The following is a 25,617-nucleotide window of genomic DNA, read 5'->3' as shown; positions in this document are numbered from 1 at the left end:
TCAGCTATTTGTTACAAAAACATACTCCTAAGTTAGGCTTTCAGTTAGTTTACCTTTTAAGTTATGTTGCAGTTCATTATGTAGAGACTTAAAGTACAGAGGCACTTGCAGGCAAAATTTAGTTTAATTTAACATACAGTCATGTGTCCCTTAATGACAGAATTTGCTCTGTAAAATGCATTGTTAGACAATTTCATCATTGTGCAAACATCATAGAATGTACTTACACAAACCAAGATGGTATAGGGATAGCCTCTTGCTGCTAGGCTACAGACCCGTACCGCATGTTACTGTACTGAATACTTCAGGCAGTTGTAGCACAATGGTAAATATTTGTGCATCTAAACATAGAAAAGGGACTGGGTGGGTGGCTCACACTTGTAATCCCAGCACTTTGGGAGGCCAAGACACGTGGATCACAAGGTCAGGAGTTCGAGACCAGCCTGGCCAATATGGTGAAACCCTGTCTCTACTAAAAATACCAAAATTAGCCAGGTGTAGTGGCATGCGCCTGTAGTCCCAGCTACTCAGGAGGCTGAGGTGGGAGAATCGCTTGAACCCGGGAGGCAGAGGTTTCAGTGAGCCGAGATCATGCCACTGCATACCAGCCTGGGTGACAGAGGGAGACTCCCTCTCAAAAAAAAAAAAAAAAAAAAAAAGAAAAGGTACAATAAAAATATGGTATAAAATGTAAAAAAGTATACCTGTATAGAGCCCTTACCACATGATTGGAGCTTGCAGGACTGGAAGTTTCTTTCCCAGTTAGTTGGTGAGTGAATGTGAAGATGCAGGACATTACTGTACACTATTGTAGACTTTATTATAAACACTGTACACTTAGGCTACACTAAATTTATTAAACGTTTTTTCTCTCTTCAATAGTAAATTAGCCTTAACTTGCTGTAATGTTTTTACTTTATAAACTTTAAACTTTTAAAAAACTTTTTGACTCTTTTGTAATAAAACTTAGCTTAAAACATAAACACATTGTACGGTTGTACAAAATTAATTTCTTTATAACCTTATTCTATAAGCTTTTTTCTATTTTAAAAACTCTTACTTTTTAAATGTTTTCTTAAAAACTGAGACACAACCACACACATTAGCCTAGGCCTGTAAGGGTCAGGATAATCAGTGTGACTGCCTTTCATATCTTGTTCCACTGATCTTCAGGGTCTTCAGGGGCAATAACATGCATGGAGCTATCATCTCTTATGATAACAATATTATGTTCTGGAATACCTCCTGAAGGACCTACCTGCCTGAGTCTGTTTTATAGTTAGCTTTTTTTTTTTTTTAAATAAATAGAATGAGTACACTCTAACAATAAAAAGTATGGTATAGTAAATACATAAGCCAGTAATACGGACATTTATTACCAAGTACTATGTACTCTACATAATTGTATGTGCCAGACTTGTGTACACCTTGTAGCATAGTAGGTTTGTTTATATCAGCATCGCTACAAACATGTGAGTAATGTGTAGCACTATGACATTATGACATCTATGATATTACTAAGTTATAGGAATTTTTCAGCTTTATTATAATCTTATGGGACTACTGTCATGTATGTGGTCCATTGTTGACCAAAACATTGTTATGTGATGCATGATATCATATGTGTGATATTTTACAGTATCACGTATATGAAGATGTTTACACATCATTCCACTATCCCTTTCTAACACCAATTTATATAGCATTAACACTTGAGCTACTCAATTCTTGGATTAAAAACTACTTTAAGCTAATATCTTATTTCATTAAATTTTTTTCTAAAAAATAATTTCCATTTTCACATTTTCAGCAGTGACTATAGGGGAAATTAAGGTACTAAGCAAAGATAGCATCATTATTAATATAGCCTTGCTCAAGATCTATACATCTTATAAGATTTTTTTTGTCCAAAAGTTTGTCAAGTTTATAATTTTTGTACTGTTTTTAGACTAAACGTACTTAATAAGAACAACTGTGTATCATGAAAATCTTTTTTACATACACTAACCTTGCAAATTTAGGACGATTGATATTGAGGACTAGTATTGCTCATGCAGGCATCTTTTTGTTGAGATGCTAAATAGTACATTTTACATTTTATGTTCTTTATGACTAATTCATTCAATAAATGTTAATTATTTACCATTTGCTAGGCTGTGTTCTACAGCGTACAGCACACTGTAGGCACAGCACACTGTATGCCTAGAACAGAAGAGGATGTCTTTTTTTTTTTTTTTTTTGTGAGTCGGAGTCTCGCTCTGTTGCCCAGGCTGGAGTGCAGTGGCATGATCTCGGCTCACTGCAAGCTCCGCCTTCCGGGTTCATGCCATTCTCCTGCCTCAGCCTCCTAAGTAGCTGGGACTACAGGCGCCTGCCACCATGCCTGGCTAATGTTTTGTATTTTTAGTAGAGACGGGGTTTCACCATGTTAGCCAGGATGGTCCCGATCTTCTGACCTCATGATCTGCCCGCCTCGGCCTCTCAAAGTGCTGGGATTACAGGCATGAGCCACCACACCCGGATGAGGATGTCATTTTTAAGGACTAATCAAGTCATAGTGCTAAACCATTCTGAGCCTTAATGGTCATGAACTTTACCTTTCTTTCATATAAGAAAATAAATATTTTTATGTGAAAACATTTAAAGGAATTTGACCAAGGTCTCTTTCATTAACAAATGCTTTAGTTCCTTCTGGAAGACTTATACTTCAATAAAATTGATTTTGTAGATGAGAATAGTAGACACTGAAATTTGAAGTGATCAGATGTTTTTCATATAGCATAAGACAAATATGAATGAATTACAGAAACAATATTTAACAAAAAGGCAGATTTAAAAGATATTTTATGGTTTCATTTCTCTAAAGTTCAAAAATAGTTCAAAAATCTCTGGTGTTGGAAGTCAGGATAGTGATTACCCATGTGTGGGAGTTAGTGACTGGAAGGGGGCATGAGAGGACTTCTGGGATTCTGGAAATATTCTGTTTCTTTACCTGGATGTCGATTACATAGCTTGTGTTCACTGTATAGAAATTCATGAAGCTATATACACTTATGATTTATGTACTTTATGTATGATACATTCCAATAAAAAATATGCATACAGAGAGAGAGCACATGCATGAAAGAGTACACTGTTGAAAGTATGGTTTTTAAACCGGGTGATTTCTAGTTATAAGGTGTTAGATGTATTCATGACTTATACCATGGAGCTGCTGGGAATTCAGAGATTATTCCTCCACTTGTTGATGTTACATTCTGGGCAAGCAAAAGATATACAGTAGGTATATTCAGTGTAATAAACAGGGAGGATTCATTCTATCTGAAGAAAGTAGATTTCTGGAAAGTCTTCACAAATAAAGTAACATTTTAATTGGTTGAGAGAAAGAAGAGGATGTTTAATTCCCTTTAAAGAATTCCCTTTAAGGAAAGGGAATTTCATAAGCAAAAACTCATGATGTGTTCAGGTAATGACAAAAAGATGACTAGAGCAATGGCATGTGATGGGGAGGCCAGAAAGTTGGGGTCAGACTGTGATGAGTCCTGTTTGTGGTGCATGGTGCCAAAATATTTAGACTCATAGGCACTGGGAACCATTACATTTCTTTTGTTTTTATTATATAAGTGGGTCAAAGGTAGAGGATGGATTGAGGGTAAAGCAAAGGAGAATTGGAAGGAAGCTGGTTCAGAGAGTATCTAATAGTCAAAGCAAGAGAGGATAAAAGTTGGATCTAGGGCAGTAGCTGCGAAGATGGATAGAGACGAATTTCAAACTATTTTAGAGATAGAATCAATATTGGTGGATGATGGAGAGGGATGACTGTAAGATAACTCTATTCGTTCATTTATTCAGCAAATATATATTGAATTCCTGCTAGGTACCAGGCACTATACTAGACTGGGGAGACACTGTAAACAAAACACACAGGCTCTCGTGGAGCATACGGTTCAGAATGGAGACAAATGTTAAGCAAAATGACATCACTCTGGCTATCTGACTGCAATGTAATGATGGAAGAGTAAGGCAAGAGAGCTTGCAGACAGATCAGTTAGAAGCTGTTATAGTAGTTTGATGAGGGCTTGGATTAGAGTGCGTGAGAGTGAAAATGGAAAGAAGCAGACTTAATTTGAGAGGTATTTGGGAGTAAGAATTAACAAGATTTAGCGATTGGCTGAGTATGGGACAAGGGAAGAGGGAGGTGTCAAGAATGACTCCCAGGTTTTTGGCTTATTCCAGCGAGCAGTGTTCACTGTTTAGGGAACACTGGAAGAGGAACAGGAGGGTGAGAGGAGGAATAGGGTAAATAATAAATTCAAGCTGAACTGAGTTTAGGATGCCAATGAGATATCACGTAAGCAATTGGAAATAGGAGTCTGGAGCTCAGAGAAAGATTGGATTGAGGATATAAATATCGGCTGGGTGTGGTGGCTCACGCCCATATGTAATCCCAGCAATTTGGGAGGCTGAGGCAGGCAGATCAGCTGAGGTCAGGAGTTCGAGATCAGCCTGGCCAACATGGCGAAACCCAGTCTTTACTAAAGGTACAAAAATTAGCTGGTCATGGTGGCAGGCACCAGGAATTCCAGCTACTCAGGAGGTCAAGGCAGAAGAATAGCTTGGACCCGGGAGGCAGAGGTTGCAGTGAGCCAAGATCACATCATTGCACTCCAGCCTGGGCGACAAGAGCGAGATTCCGTCTCAAAAAAATAAAAAATAAAAATAGATAAATAAGAGTAAACACATGGCATTGGGAACCATGAGTGTGCATTAATTTGTCCAAGATAAGATTAGAGAGAAACTAGAAGGGACCATTGAGGAGTTCTGATGTTTAAATTACACTGCAAGGAGGAACAAAAGCCAGCAAAGGAGTCCATGGAGTGGCCAGGGAGTCACGAGGATACCAGGAGAGTGAGGTGTCCCAGAAACCAAAGGAAGAAACTTTCAGGAAGGAGAGAGTGCTTATCAGTATTAAATACTGCTGGTTGCCAAATATTCCAGCTTCCTGCATTCTAGGGTCCCCTTGTGTGGGTAAAAGGGGCCTTGGGACTAGTTTGGTTCAATAAACAACAGGAATGACAACACTTCCAGCTGGAGCATGTGTCAATTCTAGACCCTCTGGAGATCTCTTTTCTCTCTGGCAAGGTCATCAGTGATGCTTGATATAGTGTCTGCTCCATCAGCTTGGAGTAGTATGGGTCCTAGCATCTACAGCCTCTGAGTTTATAACTTTATAGACCTGAAGTTTCTAGAAATAATAGTTTTGATAGCTCTTAAAAATTAATCTTGTTGAATATACTGAAAACTCTTACAGGTTTTGATGAACACCTGGCTTTATTTTTGCAATGAAGAAAGGTTCTCAACAAAAAATATTCTGCAAAGCAAAGATGCCATCGTCATCTCACTCTCCTATCCCATCATCTATGTCCAATCTGAGATCTAGGTCACTTTCACCTTTGATTGGATCAGAGACTCTACCTTTTCATTCTGGAGGACAGTGGTGTGAGCAAGTTGAGATTGCAGATGAAAACAATATGCTTTTGGACTACCAAGACCATAAAGGTATCACTTTTTAATCTAAGAATTGGTCTGACCACATACTTTAAGTAGAGATGGAAAATTTTCAGCTTGCATTTTTGGTCCAACTGTAACATTCTGGTACTAATTTGATCTGTTGTTTCTATTAACAGAAACTGTGTAAGGATAGTGGGAGGACTGAGGTTTCTGGGTGAGGGTAAAGATGTCAGTGGATTCAAACAGGGAGTTTCCAGAAAGAGGAAGCTTTGTTTCCTGTGGTAGGAGAGTGTCTTAAAACTCAAACCAAAACTTGCCATCCTCTTTGGTTAAGGGAGGGAAGATCTTTTCACTTCAGAGTGGAGTGCCTTAATTCAGTAAAAAAATGTTATCCATACTTGGCCTGTGCCAGTCTTCTTATTAGCAAACTGCTTATCTGTGAATGGACTGATTTCCACATATGGGACATGCATGTATGTTCCACCAGTGTTTTGTTTTTTTCTTAAAAGCATTCTGTTAGTCTAGGAATCTGTTCTCAAAAGTGCATTGATGGGGGTATAGCTTAGTGGTAGAGCATTTGACTTCAAAAGTAAGTTATTCTTTGGTAAGTCGTGAAATAATAGCCATTAAACTCTAATCATGTTTTATTAGTAAGCATTAACAACATTGGGTTTATGCTATATCTTTACTGCTAGTTGGCATATTGTTATTTCTAATACGATTGATATTTTAGAATATTATCAAATTTAGAATATTAATCAAATATTAATTTTCTTTCCCAGAACAAGCCAAGTTAAATTTAAAAATCATTTTATTTTGAACCAAAATAAATTTAATACTAACTTATAAATAATCTTAGGGAATCTTTGACTCACAGCCTGGATCTCAACACAGGATTAATTTTTTCTGACTCATAAGGCAAGAACCAAGAGATGATTTTGTTTTTAGGGATACTTTTGTAAAATGTAATATGGCATTAACAGTCTTTGACAACAATATCCTGGAACGTTATAAGACCAGATTTGCCATCCCTCAAGTGACTACTCTAGCTCTGTACAATATGTTGTGATTTTCTCTATTTAAAAGAGCAACAAATTTAGAGTTTCTCACCATAAAAAAAAAGGAAAAGATATTTAAGAATTTCAGTGTTTCTGAACTTTAGATTGGAATTTTCTAAAAAACAAACAACTATTACCAGTTTATTTTTAAAAACTAACATGAAAATATTGCTAAAAAAAACTTCATACGAGGTCAGGAGATCGAGACCATCCTGGCTAATATGGTGAAACCCCGTCTCTACTAAAAAAAAAATACAAAAAACTAGCCGGGCGAGGTGGTGGGCGCCTGTAGTCCCAGCTACTCGGGAGGCTGAGGCAGGAGAATGGCGTAAAACCGGGAGGCGGAGCTTGCAGTGAGCTGAGATCCGGCCACTGCACTCCAGCCTGGGCGACAAAGCGAGACTCCGTCTCAAAAAAAAAAAAAACTTCATATAGTTAAAAGTGCAAGTTTTATATTCCTCTGACTGGGTTCAAGTTCTGGATTTGTGCCTTAATTAGCTGTAGGATCTTGAGCAAATGATGTTTTTTAAATAAGTGATGATATTAGTAATTCTCTCTCAAAGGTTTGTTGCATAAATTAAATTTTAAAAATGTAAACCATTTAGCCCAAAGTTTGGCACACAGCAAATATTTATAGTGTGTATAACCATTATCATCCTCATTATAGTTATGAAATGCTATGAAGTAAAACATTATTAAAACATTATGATTAGAAATAGCCAGCTTTTCTTGGTATATGCATGGCTTAATTTTTGTTTTTGTTATATAACATCAAAACGATTTGTTCTTTGTGATATTCATGTCTTTCCTCTACTGATGATGATCTGTTTCTGTAATTTCAGGAGCTGATTCACATGCAGGAGTTCGATATATTACAGAGGCCCTCATTAAAAAACTTACTAAACAGGACAATTTGGCATTGATAAAGTCTCTGAACCTTTCTCTTTCTAAAGATGGTGGCAAGAAATTTAAGGTAGGACCCACAATTTCTGAGCATAGATACTGTTTTTAACTTTTCTGTGCTTTAAAACTGTGAAAAAAAATTATCCTAATGTTGCCTAATTTGTGGCAGACCTTTTATTGTTTCCAGTGAATATTCTAAATCAGAAGTATATGACATCTCCAAATTAATAGGTTTCTATTACTCAATATTCTCTACAATATTGACTCTGTAGAGAAGGGGTTGGCAAAGTACAGCTTACAGGCTAGATCAGGCCTGCTATTTTTGTAAGTAAAGTTTTGCTGGAACACAGTCACACTTATTTGTTTACATATTGTCTATGGTTGTTTTTGCACTACAGTAGCAGAGCTTAGTAGTTGCCGCAGACTATATGGCCTACAAAGCCAAAAACATTTACTATTTGGCCTTTGTATTAGTTCGTTTTCATGCTGCTGATAAAGACATACCCAAGACTGGGCAATTTACAAAAGAAAGCGGTTTAATTGGACTTACAGTTCCACGTGGCTGGGGAAGCCTCACAATCATGGTGGAAGACAAAAAGGAGCAAGTCACATCTTACATAGATGGCAGAAGGCAAAAAGAGAGCTTGTGAAGGAAAACTCCCCCTTATAATAACCATCAGATCTCATCAGACTTACTCTCACGAGAACAGCATGGGACCTGCCCCTATGATTCAATTACCTCCCACTGGGTCCCTCCCACAACACATGGGAATTCAAGATGAGATTTGGGTGGGGACACAGCCAAACCATATCAGCCTTTTACAGAAAATGTTTGCTAATTTCTGCTCTAGAGTGTTTACAGCTTTATTCATAAACTATACAACATGAACACATTATAATAGACAACTTAATTCCTTTAATTGGAAGAAAAAAACCTTAGATTTCTACCACATATTATTCACAAAAAGTAATTCCAGAAGGGTGAAGAACTAAATGAAAACAAAGCAAAACAAAAACCAACTAGCAGAAATGCTCTAAAAGTATTAGAGAGAGTATATGAGAATATTTTAAAAATCTTAGAGTGGTGAAGTTCCCCCTAAGCAAATACTAACCCTAGTACCACAAAGGAAAAGTATTGACAGATTTAACATACATAAAGACTTAAAAGTTGTGTTTAATGAAAGATGTATTTTTAAAAGTTAAAATAAAAGCAGCAGCTGGGCACAGTGGCTCACGCCTGTAATCCCAGCACTTTTGGAGGCTGAGGTGGGCAGATCACCTGAGGTCAGGAGTTTGAGACCAGCCTGGGCAACGTGGTGAAACCCCATCTCTACTAAAAATACCAAAAATTAGCCGGGCGTAGTGGCAGGTGCCTGTAATCCCAGCTACCCAGAAGGCTGAGACAGGAGAATCACTTGAACCCGGGAGGTGGAGGTTGCAGTGAGCTAAGATCGCGCCATTATACTCCAGCCTGGGCAACCTAGATGTTCATACAGCTGGCTTCTTGTTATTAAGGTCTCAACTTAGTGAGGTCTTCTCTTTTTTTTGAGACAGGGTCTCATTCTGTCCTCCAGGCCGATGCCTTCTGTTACCACCCAATCACAATTAGCCACCCTGTCCTCAGTTGCACTCTCATTCTTTTAGTCAACAAGTATTTAGCACCAGGCAGTAATGTTAGAGTAGTGAACAAAACTGGCAAAATCTGCCATGTTGGTGCCTTGCACTCTGTCACAAGATGTCTTTATTTCCTTGTTAGCACTGTTTATTTTCTGAAGATCTTGTTTGCATATATATATACACACACACATATTTTATAGAATTTATAGCAAACATATTTATATATGCTTAAATAGCTACATATTATATAGATTTTATAGCAAACAAGATCTTCAGAAAATAAACTAAAACCATAGCACTACCTTTTGGAAGAAAAGAGGGGAATGAGAGGGAGAGGTATAGCAAAACTGAGGTAGAGGGAACGATAGTGAGGGAAATCTTGTTGGATAGTCTTGAGCTTCTTAGTATGTAGACAATGTCGTTGTCTACTGAAGGGCAAGGAGAGTTTGGTAGCTTGAGTAGAGTTATTACTCCTAGTCAAGGAGAATTGCATCAAGGGATTGTCCAGGAGAACAGTAAGGGTATATTATTTTCTGATGACTGATCAAACAGTCCCTGATGCACATATGTAAATATTATACTGTATGTCAAGGCATCTGTTGTGTAAAGTATTTATTCATTTGTTTCCAATTAGTATATCGAGAATTTGGAAAAATGTATTAAACTTGAAGTACTGAATCTCAGCTATAATCTAATAGGGAAGATTGAAAAGTTGGACAAGCTGTTAAAATTACGTGAACTCAACTTATCCTATAACAAAATCAGGTGAGTTATATAACAAAATCTTTAGGTAGCATTGTAGGTAGCTTTGTTAGAGAGGTAGATTAATGTTATCCACATTACTGAAAGAATCCTTTGACACAGGAACAGAAGATTTTTTATCTTTATTCATTGATCAAATAAATGTCTATCTCTTCACATATGGTAGGTAATTGTCTTTATGTTTTGGCATTACTGAAGTACAGAATAACATCTAGCATTATCAAAGAGATATATTTTTGAGCACCAAATTATATCTTAATTTAGTTTATGACAGGGAGTTTTCTCAGATATTGTCTGTGATTTTATTACCTTATTGCGTTAAGAATGTTGACATGAAGCAGAATGTTTTAACCTTGCCGTTTTGACCCCCAAGATGTTCTAATCTGTTTTGATTCTGATGTTCTTTGCTCATTGCTACAAGAAATATGCTTTCAATCGTTTCCAATTCATAGTAAATATTACTGTGAGAAATAAATATACTAAAACTGACAGTGGCTAAAACTGCATATAGAAAACTTGTTATAGACAAAATGATACAATAATCAAATCTTGAAATTATTAATATCTGTATGCTTTCCCCCAAGTTAGACTTGGTAGATAGAATTGCCAAGAAAATGAATAGCAATGGCAGAAGTTCTGATATGACAAAACTGAAGTGAAAAAAAATGATTAATGAACCAAACCCTTATTATAAAAGTTGTATAAAAAGTTGATTCTGATGAAATTATTTTCAGCAAAATAAAAGTGAAAGTAGAGAAGCTTAGAAATATTTACCTAGTGTAGATAGAAGCTCTGAAGTATTTGTGCAGTATAGAAAATTGACCAAGGAATTAAATTGACAAATAAACTAGAAGTGACTTGGAAAAAGCTTCATCAGTCAGAATTCATCAATATGTGTGATAAATGCTTTATTTAAAAGTTCTGATTAAATTACTTATATTCATAAATACAGTATCATCTATGGGCTCCCACATCCTGCTGGCATAGCTAATCTTTTTATGATGACTTAAGGCAATAATTAAGAACATCTTTTGGACAGGAATGTAGCAGATAGCACAGGGTGCTATTGAGTTTCCCAGCTCTCTGCTGGCTGTTTGCTAGTATTGTTCGCAGTAGTTGGTGAGATTGCCATGGACAAATTTTTCTTTTCTATGTTATGGAGTTGCAAAGTCTAATAATAAGATGGATAGGATTCCTGGCATAGTAATAAAAGGTTGGCAGTTTAGCTGTTCTGGTAAATTTGGCTTTAGCCACTTTTCTTTGTTCTCATTTATGAAAAGAGTTGATAAATTATCATTATGAAAAATAATCTCACATGGAGCTAAGGCTGTTTATTCTAAAAATACAATGAGAGACTCTATAATTATACTTACTAAATTTTATTTTATCCTTTGCTTTCCAGCAAAATTGAAGGCATAGAAAATATGTGTAATCTGCAAAAGCTTAACCTTGCAGGAAATGAAATTGAGCATATTCCAGTATGGTTAGGGAAGAAGTTAAAATCTTTGCGAGTCCTCAATTTGAAAGGCAACAAGATATCATCGGTAAGTTATTCAAAATAGCAGGAATGTTTAGACTTGTTGAAAAATAAAAGATTAAACATATCTAAGTTTTTTAAAAATGGGATTTCTTCTTTTAAAGTTTTAGTCATTTGTCTAAACACTAGATTCAGACATAGCCCATGATTTTCTAGATTCATTAAATACAAGCAGTCCTCATTTTGCATGGGTTCCATAGTAACCAAGAGTTGATCTCTTAGCATTTTTACATTTATCATTTCATGTGAGCCTCATAACACTCTTGTTAAGAAAGCGGTACAGGGATTATTTTTCTATCGCTATGAGTTAGGTAGTAACAAGTAGGTCTAGGACAGGTTAAGTCCCTTATCCAGAGTCACATTTTGTGCCAGAATCCAGATCACTGAATGCCTGGAAGAAAGTTCTGGGTTTTTTTTTTTTTTTGACAGTATTAACTTTTCATTTCAAATTTACCAGTTTATTTTGATTATGATGTTAGGTGTTACAAGAGGTTGATCACTAGCTTTTCAATATAGAGCAACTTTGTTATCATGATTTACATATTTAGATGATGTTGTATATTTTTCTCTGGAGTATAGTTTATGGTTTTCTTATGGTATTTATTCACAGTAGGTATTTAATAAGCATTTGCTTAGTAAAAATGTTAATTTATTTAAATTTGTATTAAAATTGGGAAAACTGTGCTATAATTTAAAGAACATCAGTTGTAGAATAGAAAATGAAAAATGTGACTTCAAAGATGAGTCTCTATAGAATTGCCTTCCATGACCTTGGAGAATTCTTTAATCCCTCTAAAACTCACTGTTTGGGGAAAATAATCCCTATACTGCCTCCTTTACAGGGGTATTATGGGGGCTCGGATGAAATGATAGATGTGAAAAATGCTTTAAAAAAAACTTTAAAACACTAAATAAGTCTAAAGCTATATTCTTTAAGCCTTCACCAGTGGAGGCCAATAAGAAGAAGCAATATTCATTTAATGCCGTGTTGTTAACAATACTTATGCTTTCTGATTTTATCCTGTGACAGTCCAGGAGCGTCAGAGCCCAAGCCCAAACCCACGTTGTACAGCATCACCTTGGAGCTGTTGACGCTATGGGATGATGGGAAGAGGTAGCCATAGATCTAAAATTTGCCATAAATATTCCTGAAGTAGTTGATCCTTAGATAGTGTCAACTTAGTGTCAGCTATGCAATAGGAAAATCAATAAATATTTATTTCTAATTTTGTATGCTGTCCTCACCCCGTTGATATTTGACATTGGCATTATGAAGAGTGCTGCACATTCACTTGGGAGAGAAGATTTATTTGTACTAGCTATTTGGAGTACTGTTTCTCAACATTTTTAGGTTGAGAATAAACTATCTAAATAAACTATCAATTATAGCACAGTTATCTGAAGATTTGCCAAAATATTTTTTATAACCATTCATTTTTTTGATTTGTTGAATCGGTATAATGAAAAGACAAAGTTGAGAGTTACACGAACTTGAATTCAAATCCTGTTTCATTCACTTACAGGCTTTGAACTCTGGGCAAGTCACCTAACTTCTTTGATCCTGAGTTTCTTCATCTGTAAAATTAAGATGATACTTACATGATAGGTTGTTGTGAGGAGTCATAAATGAAACAGTGTATGGAAAAATGCCTAATACTGCCCAAATATACCATAAATACTCATATACTCCCTTTCCATACTGGAAATACCCAAAAGTATTACCACTACTTTTGGGTAATTGGTTTCATGAGTAGATTCCTTGCCATGTTAAATTTAGTTGATTTGTAACTTCCTTTAGGTATGCTATGATTTTTAAATTACATTATACCAATACTAATGTTATATCATTTCAGCTCCAAGATATAAGCAAGTTGAAACCGCTTCAAGATTTGATTTCTCTGATCCTAGTTGAAAATCCAGTTGTGACCCTTCCTCATTACCTCCAGTTTACCATTTTCCACCTCCGTTCACTGGAAAGTTTGGAAGGTCAGCCAGTAACCACTCAGGATAGACAGGAGGCTTTTGAGAGATTCAGTTTAGGTAAGATTAAACTTAAAAAAATAATAAATTTCGGTGAGGGAGGAATTTAGTTTCAGAAGTTATCTAGAAATATGTATTATGAACTTTATAATGCTATTAAAATGTACACAGGAAATGGCAGCATAAATCGATTCAACAAATATTTACTGAATGTATACTGTGAACCAGGCATTGTATTTGGCACTAAGAATACAATGGGGAGCAAGACATATGGTACTGGCATCCATGCAGCTTATGTTTTGGCAGAGAAGACAGACAAAAAGCAAATAAATCAGATAAAGTAACAGAGGGGAGCCCTCTCTGTGGCATAGAGGAATGGCTTTCTGAGGGAGTGACATTTAACCTGAAAGCAAAGAGAAGAGAGGGGTAGCCGCGTGAAGAATGGCATTAAGGGGAGGGAGCAGCTTGTTCTTTAGTTCAAAAGACCCTGTGAGTTTAAGGAAGTGAAAGAAAATCAGATAGACTGGAGGACAGCTCAATAAAAAGTGTATAGACATAGGTAGGTGTGAGGCGGCACAGGGCCTTGGAATTTGTATTTTATTTCAGCTGCAGTGGAAAGCCATTGACAATTTTTTTTTTGAGACACAGTTTCACTCTTGTTGCCCAGGCTGGGGTGCAATGGTGCAATCTCAGCTCACTGCAACCTCCACCTCCCAAGTTCAAACGTTTCTCCTGCCTCAGCCTCCCAAGTAGCTGGGATTACAGGCACACACCACCACGCCAGGCTAATTTTTAATTTTTAGTAGAGATGGGGTTTCTCTGGTTTCTCTGACAGGGTCAGTCTGGTCTCGAACTCCCAACCTCAGGTGATCCACCCACTTCGGCCTGCCAAAGTGCTGGGATTACAGGCATGAGCCACCGTGCCCAGCTGCCACTGACAATTTTTAAGCAGGGATAGGACATCATTTTTGATACATAGTAGAATGATTTGGAGCAGAGAAAATGGAGATGAAGGGACCTATTAGGAGGCTAGTGTAGTAATCTAGGCTGGAGTCTATGCCATACCATCTGAATGCAGTCACAAGATCTTGAAAGCTAAGCAGAGTCAGCCCTGGTTAACACTTGGATAGGAGTGATCCAGGTTAGAAACGTTGATGGCCTGTACTTAACATGTTGGATGTGGAAATGAAAGATAGATGGATCAGTTTTGAAGGTAGAAGTAGCAGCGTTTTCTAATGGATTGGATAATCCCCAGGCTTTTGGTTCAAGTAAGTGGCTAGATGGAGATATAATTTATAAAAATGGAGAATTCAGAGGTTTGTTTAGGACATATTCAATTTGAAATGTCTGTGAGACAGCTAAGTGGAGGTGTCAAATAAAGAGTCAGAAATGTGAGTCTGGAGTTTAAAGAGATCTGGACTAACCACACAAATTTTATGCTGAGTCACATCAGCATAAAAATGACGTTAAATTCCATGGAAATCAGCTTACTCAGGCGGTGGCTGGGAGAAAGAAGAAAAGTAGTTGCTAAGGAAGCTGAGAAAGAGAGGCCAGCAAGGTAGAAGAAAACCAGGAAATAGTGGGAAATAGCCCGGAGAAGCTTTCAAGAGAGGAAGTGGTCAACTCTGTTGAATGTTGCTGAGATATTAAGTGAGATAAGCAGAGAAGTGCTTTAGATTGGCAACAGATGATAATGATCTTGAGAGGAGTAGTTAAGAAATGGTGGGAACAGAGATTCTGCTCCTCTGGGTTGGAATCCGGGTGCTGCCAAGATGCCGGCTTACCACTCTTCTCTCATGGATCCTGACACCAAACTCATCGGAAACATGGCACTGTTACCTATCAGAAGTCAATTCAAAGGACCTGCACCCAGAGACACAAAAGATACAGATATTGTGGATGAAGCCATCTATTACTTCAAGGCCAATGTCTTCTTCAAAAACTATGAAATTAAGAATGAAGCTGATAGGACCTTGATATATATAACTCTCTATATTTCTGAATGTCTGAAGAAACTCCAAAAGTGCAATTCCAAAAGCCAAGGTGAGAAATAAATGTATACATTGGGAATCACTAATTTTCCCATTCCTGGAGAGCCTGGTTTTCCACTTAACGCAATTTATGCCAAACCTGCAAACAAACAGGAAGATGAAGTGATGAGAGCCTATTTACAACAGCTAAGGCAAGAGACTGGACTGAGACTTTGTGAGAAAGTTTTTGACCCTCGGAATGATAAACCTAGCAAGTGGTGGATTTGCTTTGTGAAGAGACAGTTCATGAACAAGAGTCTTTCAGGACCTGGACAGTGAAGGGAACCCGGGCAGCCACCGTCTCCAGAGCCCTGGGCAGCATTTTCCAGTGAGATGTACACAATCTTTTGCCTTTATTTCGTAAAGTTTTATACAGAAGAGAGAAGAGCATGTCTTTACTTGAAAAACTCTTGATCAGTAATTTGGGTGGGAGACAAGAAAGTGAGTTATCAAGGGTGATTTGAAGTTTTCTGCAGCATTAAGCTGGCGCTTAATAAGAATAAGTCATAATAAAGAAATTTCTAACATTCCATGTAAAAAAAAAAAAAAGAAAGAAATGGTGGGAACAGATGCTAGATTATAATGGATTGGAGAATGAATAGGAGGGAGACATTTGGCTGGAGATTTGAAATTTTCTCCCACAATGTCTCTTCTAGTACTTAATAAATAATTTTTTTAAAAGACCAAAAATAAAAAATAAAAAATTCACCAGTGGCTTCCAGACCAGGAAATGGGCAGAAACAACAAATGCAGTAAACCTCAAAGCCAGAAAACAAAAAACCAAATGAACAGAATATTCAAAAGCGGAGTGGAGGCCAGGTGTACCGATTTACACCTGTAATCCCAGCACTTTGGGAGGCCAAGGCAGGTGGATCACTTGAGGTCAGGAGTTCGAGATCAGCCTGGCTAACATAGCAAAACCCCGTCTCTATTAAAAATACAAAAATTAGCTGGATGTGGTGATGGGCACCTGTAATCTCAGCTACTTGGGAGGCTGAGAGAGGAGAATCACTTGAGCCTGGCAGACAGAGGCTGCTGTGAGCTGATGTCGTGCCACTGCACTTCAGCCTGGACGACAGAGCGAGACTCTGTCTAAAAAAAAAATAAAAGCTGAAAGCAGAGTGGAGAAACAAGACATGGCTCAATTCTTTTGGTTCTTGAGAAGACAAAAGAATGAGATTAGAGAAAAAAAGGAAAAAATCATCCCTTTGGTAGGAGTGACACTTTCTCCTTCAGAAAGGAGCGAAGATATGTGCAGGTGTGGGTAGTTTTGTTGCTGTGGTGGTGGGAAAATAGGGAGTTCTTATTGATGGGGTCATTTTCTTAATTAAATGTGAGATCATCAGGTGAGAGAGAAAATAGAAGAAGGTGCATGGGAAGTTTGAGAAGAAAGAGGAAGGTATGAGCTGGGCGCGGTGGCTCACGCCTGTAATCCCAGAAATTTGGGAGGCCAAGGCGGGTGGATCACGAGGTCAGGAGATCGAGACCATCCTGGCTAACACGGTGAAACCCCATCTCTACTAAAAGTACAAAAAATTAGCCGAGCGTGTGGCAGGCGCCTGTAGTCCCAGCTACTCAGGAGGCTGAGGCAGGAGAATGGCGTGAACCCAGGAGGCGGAGCTTGTAGTGAGCAGAGTTCATGCCACTGCACTCCAGCCTGGGCAACAGAGCAAGACTCTGTCACAAAAAAAAAAAAAAAAAGAGGAAGGTATGAAATAGCCAATTTAGAGTGTTGGGAAATGAGCCTGTATGTTCATTTGAAATTACTGTTAGTCTGTTTTGATCTGCAAAACTGGCAATTTCATATGATTTGATCCAATACTGGACAAATGTGGCAAGTTTTTATTAGTTTGGAATCTCCCTAACTCAACATTTGTTATTCTGAAGTTTATGTTTTGGAATCATTAAAAATATTAATAATGCAAAGGAAAGTCATCTAGATAACTTTTGGGGGAAATGGTTAGACTACTTATGGTTTCTTCATGCCTTCAGATATTAATTAGGAGACTTTAATGTGCTAGGCTCTTAGGATCTAGTCTAGGTGAGCCAGATAGATGTAATTTCTGCTTTTGTGACACTTTAGTGGGGGAAGGCAGACAGCTAAGCTATTTGATCACATTTTACAACTCCCTGTGTGACAAGGGCCAAGCAGAATTTCAGGGTAGCGTGGGAGCATACTTCAGAATCATCTAACCTGGCGACAGGATAGGGCCTGGGCAGGCTTCTCAATATATATTTTTTAAAACTTAAGACCTGGAGGATGCAAAATAGCTCAGTAGGAGGTAGAGGAAGACAGTTCTAGGGAAAGTGTGTGAATAAAAGCCTATAGGTGAGAAGAGGCATCAAAAATCTGAAGAAATGGGATCACTTTAAGAAAGCTGCAGTAGAGTATGCTTAAAGATGAGGCAGAAGAGGGAGGTTGAGTCTAAATTATGAAGAGCTTTATCACCTTTTTGCAAGCCTGTTGGATCTTATCCTAAGAGTAACAGAAAGCCATTGAATAATTTTAAGATAATACAAAATTTTGCAAATATGTTTGCAGCATCCTTTTAAATGTAATTACTAATGTCAGATCAAATATTGCATGTTTTTCAAAGGTCACCTAGAAAAAAACTCATTTATCAGCACACTAATTGGATTAAATACTTGGAAGTAAAGTATTAATCTTTTAAAAATGTCATCAAAATGATGTCTTCTTGCCTCTTAATATAAATCAATTTTAAGATCAGGATAGTCTTTTTTCCAAAACCGTGGTGGCTAATTTTAAAAGTAGAATTGTGTTTATGATATTTTTAGCCTTTTTTTTGCTATTGTTTTGAGAAATATTCTTATCTTTTTAAAAATAGGAAATATAATGATAAATAAACTATTAAATTTTCATTGACAGAAGAAGTGGAAAGACTGGAAAGAGACCTAGAAAAAAAGATGATAGAAACTGAAGAGCTTAAGAGCAAACAAACAAGGTTTCTTGAGGAAATTAAAAATCAAGATAAATTGAACAAATCATTGAAAGAGGAGGCCATGTTACAGAAACAGAGCTGTGAGGAACTCAAGAGTGACTTAAACACAAAAAATGAATTGGTAAGTTCATATTTTACATTGCTTTGGCTGTATTCTCTTAAGACAGATAATTCTTTGCCCTTGGGTCTAAAAATACAACTTCCTGACCATATAATGGAGAAGACGTGGTTTAACAGAAATATGTGTGAAAGGCTTATGAATTGCAGTTGACGGTGTACTGGATGATATGGCTTCCCAAAAGACTGATGGGATCTTGGGCTGCATTATGTACTCCTAGACATTTGTATTTTTTAAAAACAACATTGTAGGTGAGGCTGTTCATTGGCAAAAACATTTAGAAGGCAATCTGGCAAAATTATCCAGATTTTCGTGTTATAAGTCTTTTTGGACATGGAATCCATCTTTTATTACTAAGATAAAATAACTTTATAATATCTTTATGCTGATTCCCTGGTGCACGTTAGTCAGCCCATTGAAAACCTTGGCAAAATGTCAGACCTTAAGACTTTCCACTATCCCAAAACTATGAACTGTAGTTGCCTAGTTTTCTCTTTTGCTTATTTATAATGTTATTGATATGTTTGTGCTGTGAATAAATGTTTTGTAAACTGTCAGAAGTTTTTGCTTTTTTTTCTATACCTATTTTTGTTAGAAGTCAGACTGTGCTCTTCTCTATGTCATTGTTATTTTTATCATTAACCATTTAAAAACATGTTTATGCCAGTCTCACGCCTTTAATCCCAACACTTTGGGAGGCTGAGGCGGGAGGATCACTTGAAGTCAGGAATTCAACATCAGCCTGGGCAACATAATGAGACCCTGTCTCTACAAAAATAAAAATAAAGTAAAAACACATTTATATACAAAATTAACGTATGTTCATTGTAACAAATTTAGACAACATAACTGTATTTAGCAGAAATGAAAGTCCACTCTTCCCTACCCCATTCCCCAGATATTAATATTTTGTTTTCCATGCTGCTTATACAGTATACATGTAATTACATAATGTATATATAATTATGCATATTATACCTTTGAATATTTTTGTAATTAAAAAAAAGGAATGTTACTGTATACAGTCATTCCTCTGTATCTGTGGGAGATTGGTTCCAGGACACCGCCATGGATACCAGAATCCACGGATGCTCAAGTCCTTTATGTAAAATGGTGTAGTATTTGCAAGTAACCTTCATACATCCTCTAGTATACTTTAAAATCATTGCTAGATTACTTATAATACCTAAGACATTGTAAATGCTATATAAATATATTGTTTAGGAAATAATAAGAAAAAATATCTATGCATGTTCAATACAGATGCTACTATCCTTTTAAAAAATATTTTTAATTTGTGGTTGGTTGAATACACAGATGCAGAACTCACAGATATGGAAAGTCGACTGTATATTATTATTCAGCATCTTAACTTTCACAAAACAGCATACATGGACAGCTCTCCAAGTTAAAAAATATATGTACCTGCATATATAAAGCTTTCTCACTCTTTTTAAAGTCTGTGTTGTGTTCCATTAAATGTATTCTTCATAATTTAGTTAGCCTATTCCTACTGATGGATATTTAGGTTGCTTTCACATTTTTTGCTATTAGAGACAGTACTACAGAGAAAATCTGTGTGTGTGTGTGTCTATATATACCTTATGCATTCATACTAGTATTTCTTTAGCATAAACCACTAGAAGTGGAATTACCATGTAATTTGCATTTAAAATTTTGATAAATGTTAATGCACACTTCAAAAACTTCTAACCAATTTACATTTCCACAGCAGGGAAGAAAGTATCCAATTTCCAAGTGGATATTATTATTTTGAATTTGTACATATGGTAGAAAAAAATGGAATCTTGTTTTAATTTTGAATTTTTATAGTTGTTGGAGCATTGAGTATTGCATATATATTTATTGGCTATTTTGTATTTCTTCTTTAAATTACCAGTTCATATTGGTTCTGCCTATTCTGTTAGTCGCAAGGACTATTAGATGCCTAAAATAATTCTGGGTCTTATTCTAAGAGCTTACATTTGAAAACATTTTTATTATCTTTTGCAGAATATCTAATGATAATATCATCTGCAATTATGTGAAGTTTTCCAGTTTAAAAAAGTAATTGCTTATGCATTAGGCCGATTAATGTCTAAAAGAAAAGTAGCATTGAAATAAGTCTTCTGGTGGCCATTTAAACCATAGTAGTCCTGTCCTGCCACCAATAAATATTAACCAAATTTACTCTTTGTCTTTTTGCAAATTATTTAATTCCTGTGCTTCAGTTTAGTTATATTTAAAATGAGGGTTATTTACCTGTCCTGCTAGCCTCACAGAATTGTGAGGATTTAATAAGGTAATGAGTGTGAAAACAATTTGAAATGAATCAAGCTAAGTAACGGAAGGTAGTAAATCTGTAACTCAGAATGGCAATAAAATATGTCCATGTAAGAATAATGCCAATGTCTTCCCATGGTAAGTTTTCAGTAAAGAGAAACTTGTATTATTACAGTTTAATTCTCCAGGTGACAGTATCTGTTTGCTTCTTTAGCCCTTGTCTTGGTTTCTTGCAGGCCCTTTTCTGCTGATTCTTTATTCTTCCTTAAAGGTAGTTCTTCCAGGCCTGAACTGCATACTATGTTTTTCAGGGTTTGCATGATAACTTGCATTAATATGCTTGCTTACATTTTAAGTTTTGAAACTGGCTTGTCTTCTTGGGAAATGTGGTTGTGTGTGTATGAATTTTTTTTTAAATGGATGTTTATATAGGAGAGCAAACTTGAATGTGGGGGAAAGAATTATTTTTCTGATTGGTAAATATGTTACCTGCAGTCAACTCTTGATTATCCACAGCTAATACTGCGACTAGCCTACTTTCCAGTTCATTTGACTTCTATTTTGCTTTTATTCATGCATTTATTCAACAGACATTTATTGAGTGCTTACTATATGCTAAGCCTAGGGCTTATAAAAGACACAAAATGCACAAAAGACACAAAAGACTTTGAAATGCACAGCCTATTTATTATTATTTGCCTGCAGAGACCAGTTGTATTCTCTATGATTCCAGTCACATTTGCCTTTTGTTTGCCACTATTGCCAATGAGTTTTGAGGAGAGAACCCAAGATTAGTTGACAGTGTTGATTGTGAGTTGCTTTCTTGAGACTTGGAGAGTTATGAGCATTCAGTGAAAATATCAATGTGGGTAATGTGCTGGACACCCTGCAGCAGTACATTGAAGGCAGCGTGGAGCAATAGGCAGTGTTGGATTTGAAATCAGGAGACTTGGAATTGAATTCTGCCTCTTCCACTACCAGCTGTGAAACTGGGCAAGTTATTTAACTTTGCTGTGCAGCTTTTATCATCTTATTGGGTGGTTGTAAAGATTCAGTGCAATAACACACGTAAAATGCTTAGCACAATGTCTGGCACACATTGAGTATTTGGCCAAATGTTACCCGTTATCTAGGCTGTTAGTTCCATTTTGATGGATAATCAGGAGGTGACTGTGAGCTAAATCATGCACGACTTTGATTTCTTGGGCCGTGTAAAATGTTTGTGTTTGTTTATGTTTTATTCTCTTCAGCTTGCATTTTTATATTAATGAAATTTTTCTGCATGTTTTTTCTTTGATATCTACCATCAGACACTGGCCAAAAAAAGACAAAAATCACTTAGTGGATCTGTGAAAAAACTCAAAGTTTGGTTTAGTAGAAAGGAGCTAATACTAGTAGTTAGTTAATAAAATATTTAGTTTCTGACACTAATCTAATATGTAACTTTTGACAAGTCAGTTCACCAATCTGAAACTTAATTTCTGTATTTATAAATTCAGAGAATTAGATTGGATCATTTGTCTTCTGCAAGCTCCAAAAATTTCTAAGAATAAAAAGTTATAGTAGAATTACTTTATTAAAATTGAATATTATATATTTGGATCCCTTATTCTTTATTACATCCCTTATTCTTTATTACAAAGAATAATGTTCTGAACACTTAAAACTGCGATGCCATTAGCCACAAATATTATAGCAACAACAGTATGACAATTCAAACCAAGCTCTTATTTTCATCTTTCTGATTCCTCTTTATTTCTCTGCAGTTAGTGTCAGTTATCATTTTCCCTTATAATTTGAAACTATTGTTAAAGTTGGAAAGTCAGTTAAAGAAATTAATTTCTTTAGTGCTAATTATTGGAAAATCAGGATGTAGGTATTTATTAGTCCAGTTACACAAAAATAATTGATACAAAAATATTTTCATGTTTAACAAACGTAAGAGATTTTAAAAATCATTATTCATTATATCCTGAAACAGCTTATAAACTTCAAAGGTCTTTTACTTGATCTCTTATGGAATGATAATTTTGTGTTTCATTTTTTATAATTTAGAAGTAAGATAAAATGTTCTGAGTGTTGTGCAGCTTACTGTGGAGTTTTTAAACCTATATAATTATTACTTATGATGAGAACTTAACCATATCGTCACATCTTTATACTAACTTACTGATCCTATATGTTGTCTCATATCAAATTTGGCCAATAGCTAAAACAGAAGACCATAGAACTAACACGAGCATGTCAGAAGCAATATGAGCTGGAACAGGAATTGGCCTTTTATAAAATTGATGCTAAATTTGAGCCACTAAATTATTATCCATCAGAGGTGAGTTATTTTAATTTTTTAGTAACCCAAAGTTAAAAGCCCACATGGGATGGAATGGGGGAGGGCAGGTGGTGAGGACATGTAAGGGATTTCATCAGATATCATTCCACTTTCTTGTTATGAGAAGAGTAAACTGTATTTTGGTTGAATCTATGAATTATTTGGCTCAGGGAGTTAGAACAGTATCCTAAAGAGGTAAAAAATCTTTGCTCATAGCCATATCCATTACCAAAAGCAGTCGTCTAACTCTCAGCTATCTTTCCCAGGTGTATGGGTTGATCAGTTCCCTTAAATCCAGACGTCTGGGATAAGTGCTTCAGTACCATGGAATAGTCATCTCCTTACATGGTGTGTTCAGTAATCACTGGGTTCAATATTAGTCAGTCATGACTGGTACAAATGCCATAATGTCACTGCAAGTGAGGAAATGCCAAACTTCTAAGACCCAGTGATTCCAACCAATATCATATATTTCATTTTTAAAACTTCAATTATTAAAATGTATTGTACTGATGGCTGCATACCATGTATCTGAAAAAAAAAAAAAAAGACTGAGATTTTACTTATATAAGCCAAGAAACCAAAATAAAACACCCATATTTCCAATTTGAGAGATCAAGCAGTGCTAAAAATCACATAACTGTAGGCAGTTTCTTTAATCAATCAGTCCAAACTTTCACTCTTCAGTGGTAGGAGGAAGAATTCTTTTGAGACCATTTTTAGTTCTAATTTCCTTTTTGGTATATTAAGAAGAAGATAAAAGAATAACATATATCTTTCAGCTTCTAGGCATGTAGGATTTATATAACTTGAGCAATTCTGTGATATGTTTGCCACTAATAAAATGAATAATGTCGTTTGACTGCTTGGAGGTCACTTATTAAACCATAAGTCTATTATTTTGCTTTTAGTATGCTGAAATTGATAAAGCCCCAGATGAAAGCCCTTACATTGGCAAATCCAGATACAAGAGAAATATGTTTGCCACAGAGAGTTATATTATTGATAATGCTCAGGCAATACAGATCAAGAAGATGGAGCCAGATGAACAACTTAGAAATGATCACGTGAACTTGAGAGGCCACGCACCGCTGGACAGGCAACTGGAAGACAAAGAAAAAAAAATAAGTGCAGGTTAAAAAAAGTTATTTTTAAAATTCTTCTAAAAAATATAAAAACATTGAATATGTAGGCCAATTTTGTTTTATAACTTTTTTTTTATTTTTTTGAGATGAAGTCTCGCTCTGTCGCACAGGCTGGAGTGCAGTGCAGTGGTGCAATGTCAGCTCACTGCAAGCTCCTCCTACCGGGTTTACGCCATTCTCAGCCTCCTGAGTAGCTTGGACTATAGGCACCTGCCACCACGCCCAGCTAATTTTTTTGTATTTTTTTAGTAGAGACAGGGTTTCACTGTGTTAACTAGGATGGTCTCAATCTCCTGACCTTGTGATCCACCCGCCTTGGCCTCCCAAAGTGCTGGGATTACAGGCATGAGCCACCGTGCCTGGCCCTGTAACTCCTTTAATTGAACATGTTGATGGTGTTGTTTCCATGAAAAGTCTAAAACAAAAGTAGTGATTATCAAGCAGATATATCGAGCATTTATTTTGTAATGATTCCTGTTATGGTTAATAGAGTTTTTGGCAGTAATTTGGTGGCAACATGTCCAGGGGATTCAAGAATGAGTAAATCCCCTCTTTCAAATAAGCACTGGAACTATATATTCAAAGTCACAATTAGTAATAACTGAAGCAAGTAAAGAACCACTTGATTGATTACTATGCACGTAGCAAAAACCTAAAGCAATGCTTTGTATAAGCTGGAACAGAGCATTCTCCTCAGGCCTGGGTCTAAGGGTAGCCTCTGACTTTTCCTGACATGCCCCACGCCCCACAATCTAATTCAAGGGATCTTAATACCTTCTGGCAAGTCACGTAAAGGAAGAAGTCAAGACGGGGGCACTTTAGAGACCCTGCCAATGACAGACTTTGAATCTACTTACCCACTCAGCTGCGTGGATATGGAAGAAAGAGAACCCTTCCCGGGATTTGTGCATCCCCCTAGCATTATGGCCCACTGTGGTGCTCTCAATCAGACCAGCAGCTTATCTTTCCTTGAGTGGTAGCTAAATGGAAGACATGGAAGGCAAATAGAAGTTGACTTGGTGAAGGAAGAGAAGAAACTGAGTTATTCATGTCTACCTATACTATATGCAAGTCTCTGGGGGAAAGCAAAAATAAATCAGATTTTTGTGCAGACTAGCTTTAAAGGGGCTGACTCAGTTTTATAGGGGAGAGGGAGAGAGAAATCTTAAATTTGAGGTGGAAAATAATTGATTTGAGATCATCTACAGCTGGGAGAGAGAGCTCAGTAGTGAATTTCTTGATATTGAATTCCATCGTAAAGCATTTCCCTCTAACACAAGGTTTTATGGGTTATTTTTAATACCCTGAACCTAATTATAACTTAGTGACATGTAAAGCGCATATTTCCCAATAAAAGTCTTATTCTCTAGTAAAAAGGGTTTAC

General features: G+C 36.4%; 1 protein-coding gene and 1 pseudogene across 11 annotated transcripts in view; both read left to right on the top strand.

Annotated features, from left to right (window-relative positions):
- CNTRL (centriolin) overlaps window positions 1-25,617 on the top strand; it is a 96,712-nt gene that overhangs the window by 7,427 nt on the left and 63,668 nt on the right. For 8 of the 10 annotated variants that reach the window (XM_050761908.1, XM_050761913.1, XM_050761911.1 and 5 more), the window contains 8 exons: window positions 5,312-5,559; window positions 7,412-7,542; window positions 9,724-9,854; window positions 11,254-11,395; window positions 13,242-13,428; window positions 18,286-18,479; window positions 22,969-23,088; window positions 24,000-24,222. In XM_050761908.1, the coding sequence (XP_050617865.1) occupies window positions 5,343-5,559; window positions 7,412-7,542; window positions 9,724-9,854; window positions 11,254-11,395; window positions 13,242-13,428; window positions 18,286-18,479; window positions 22,969-23,088; window positions 24,000-24,222 (1,345 nt within the window). In that variant the 5' untranslated portion in view covers window positions 5,312-5,342. Of the gene's footprint in view, window positions 1-5,311; window positions 5,560-7,411; window positions 7,543-9,723; window positions 9,855-11,253; window positions 11,396-13,241; window positions 13,429-18,285; window positions 18,480-21,006; window positions 21,031-22,968; window positions 23,089-23,999; window positions 24,223-25,617 lie in introns of those variants that run through there. The other 2 variants (XM_050761910.1, XM_050761915.1) reach the window with 2 other exon arrangements.
- LOC126937969 (actin-related protein 2/3 complex subunit 3-like) lies at window positions 15,066-15,930 on the top strand (annotated as a pseudogene). The gene has a single exon (XR_007719914.1). The product of XR_007719914.1 is annotated as an actin-related protein 2/3 complex subunit 3-like (transcript).

Source organism: Macaca thibetana, chromosome 15 (assembly GCF_024542745.1).
Source record: "Macaca thibetana thibetana isolate TM-01 chromosome 15, ASM2454274v1, whole genome shotgun sequence".
NCBI lineage: Eukaryota > Metazoa > Chordata > Mammalia > Primates > Cercopithecidae > Macaca > Macaca thibetana.
Note: the sequence above shows the minus strand (reverse complement) of the source record. Positions and strands in the feature narration are given on the sequence as shown.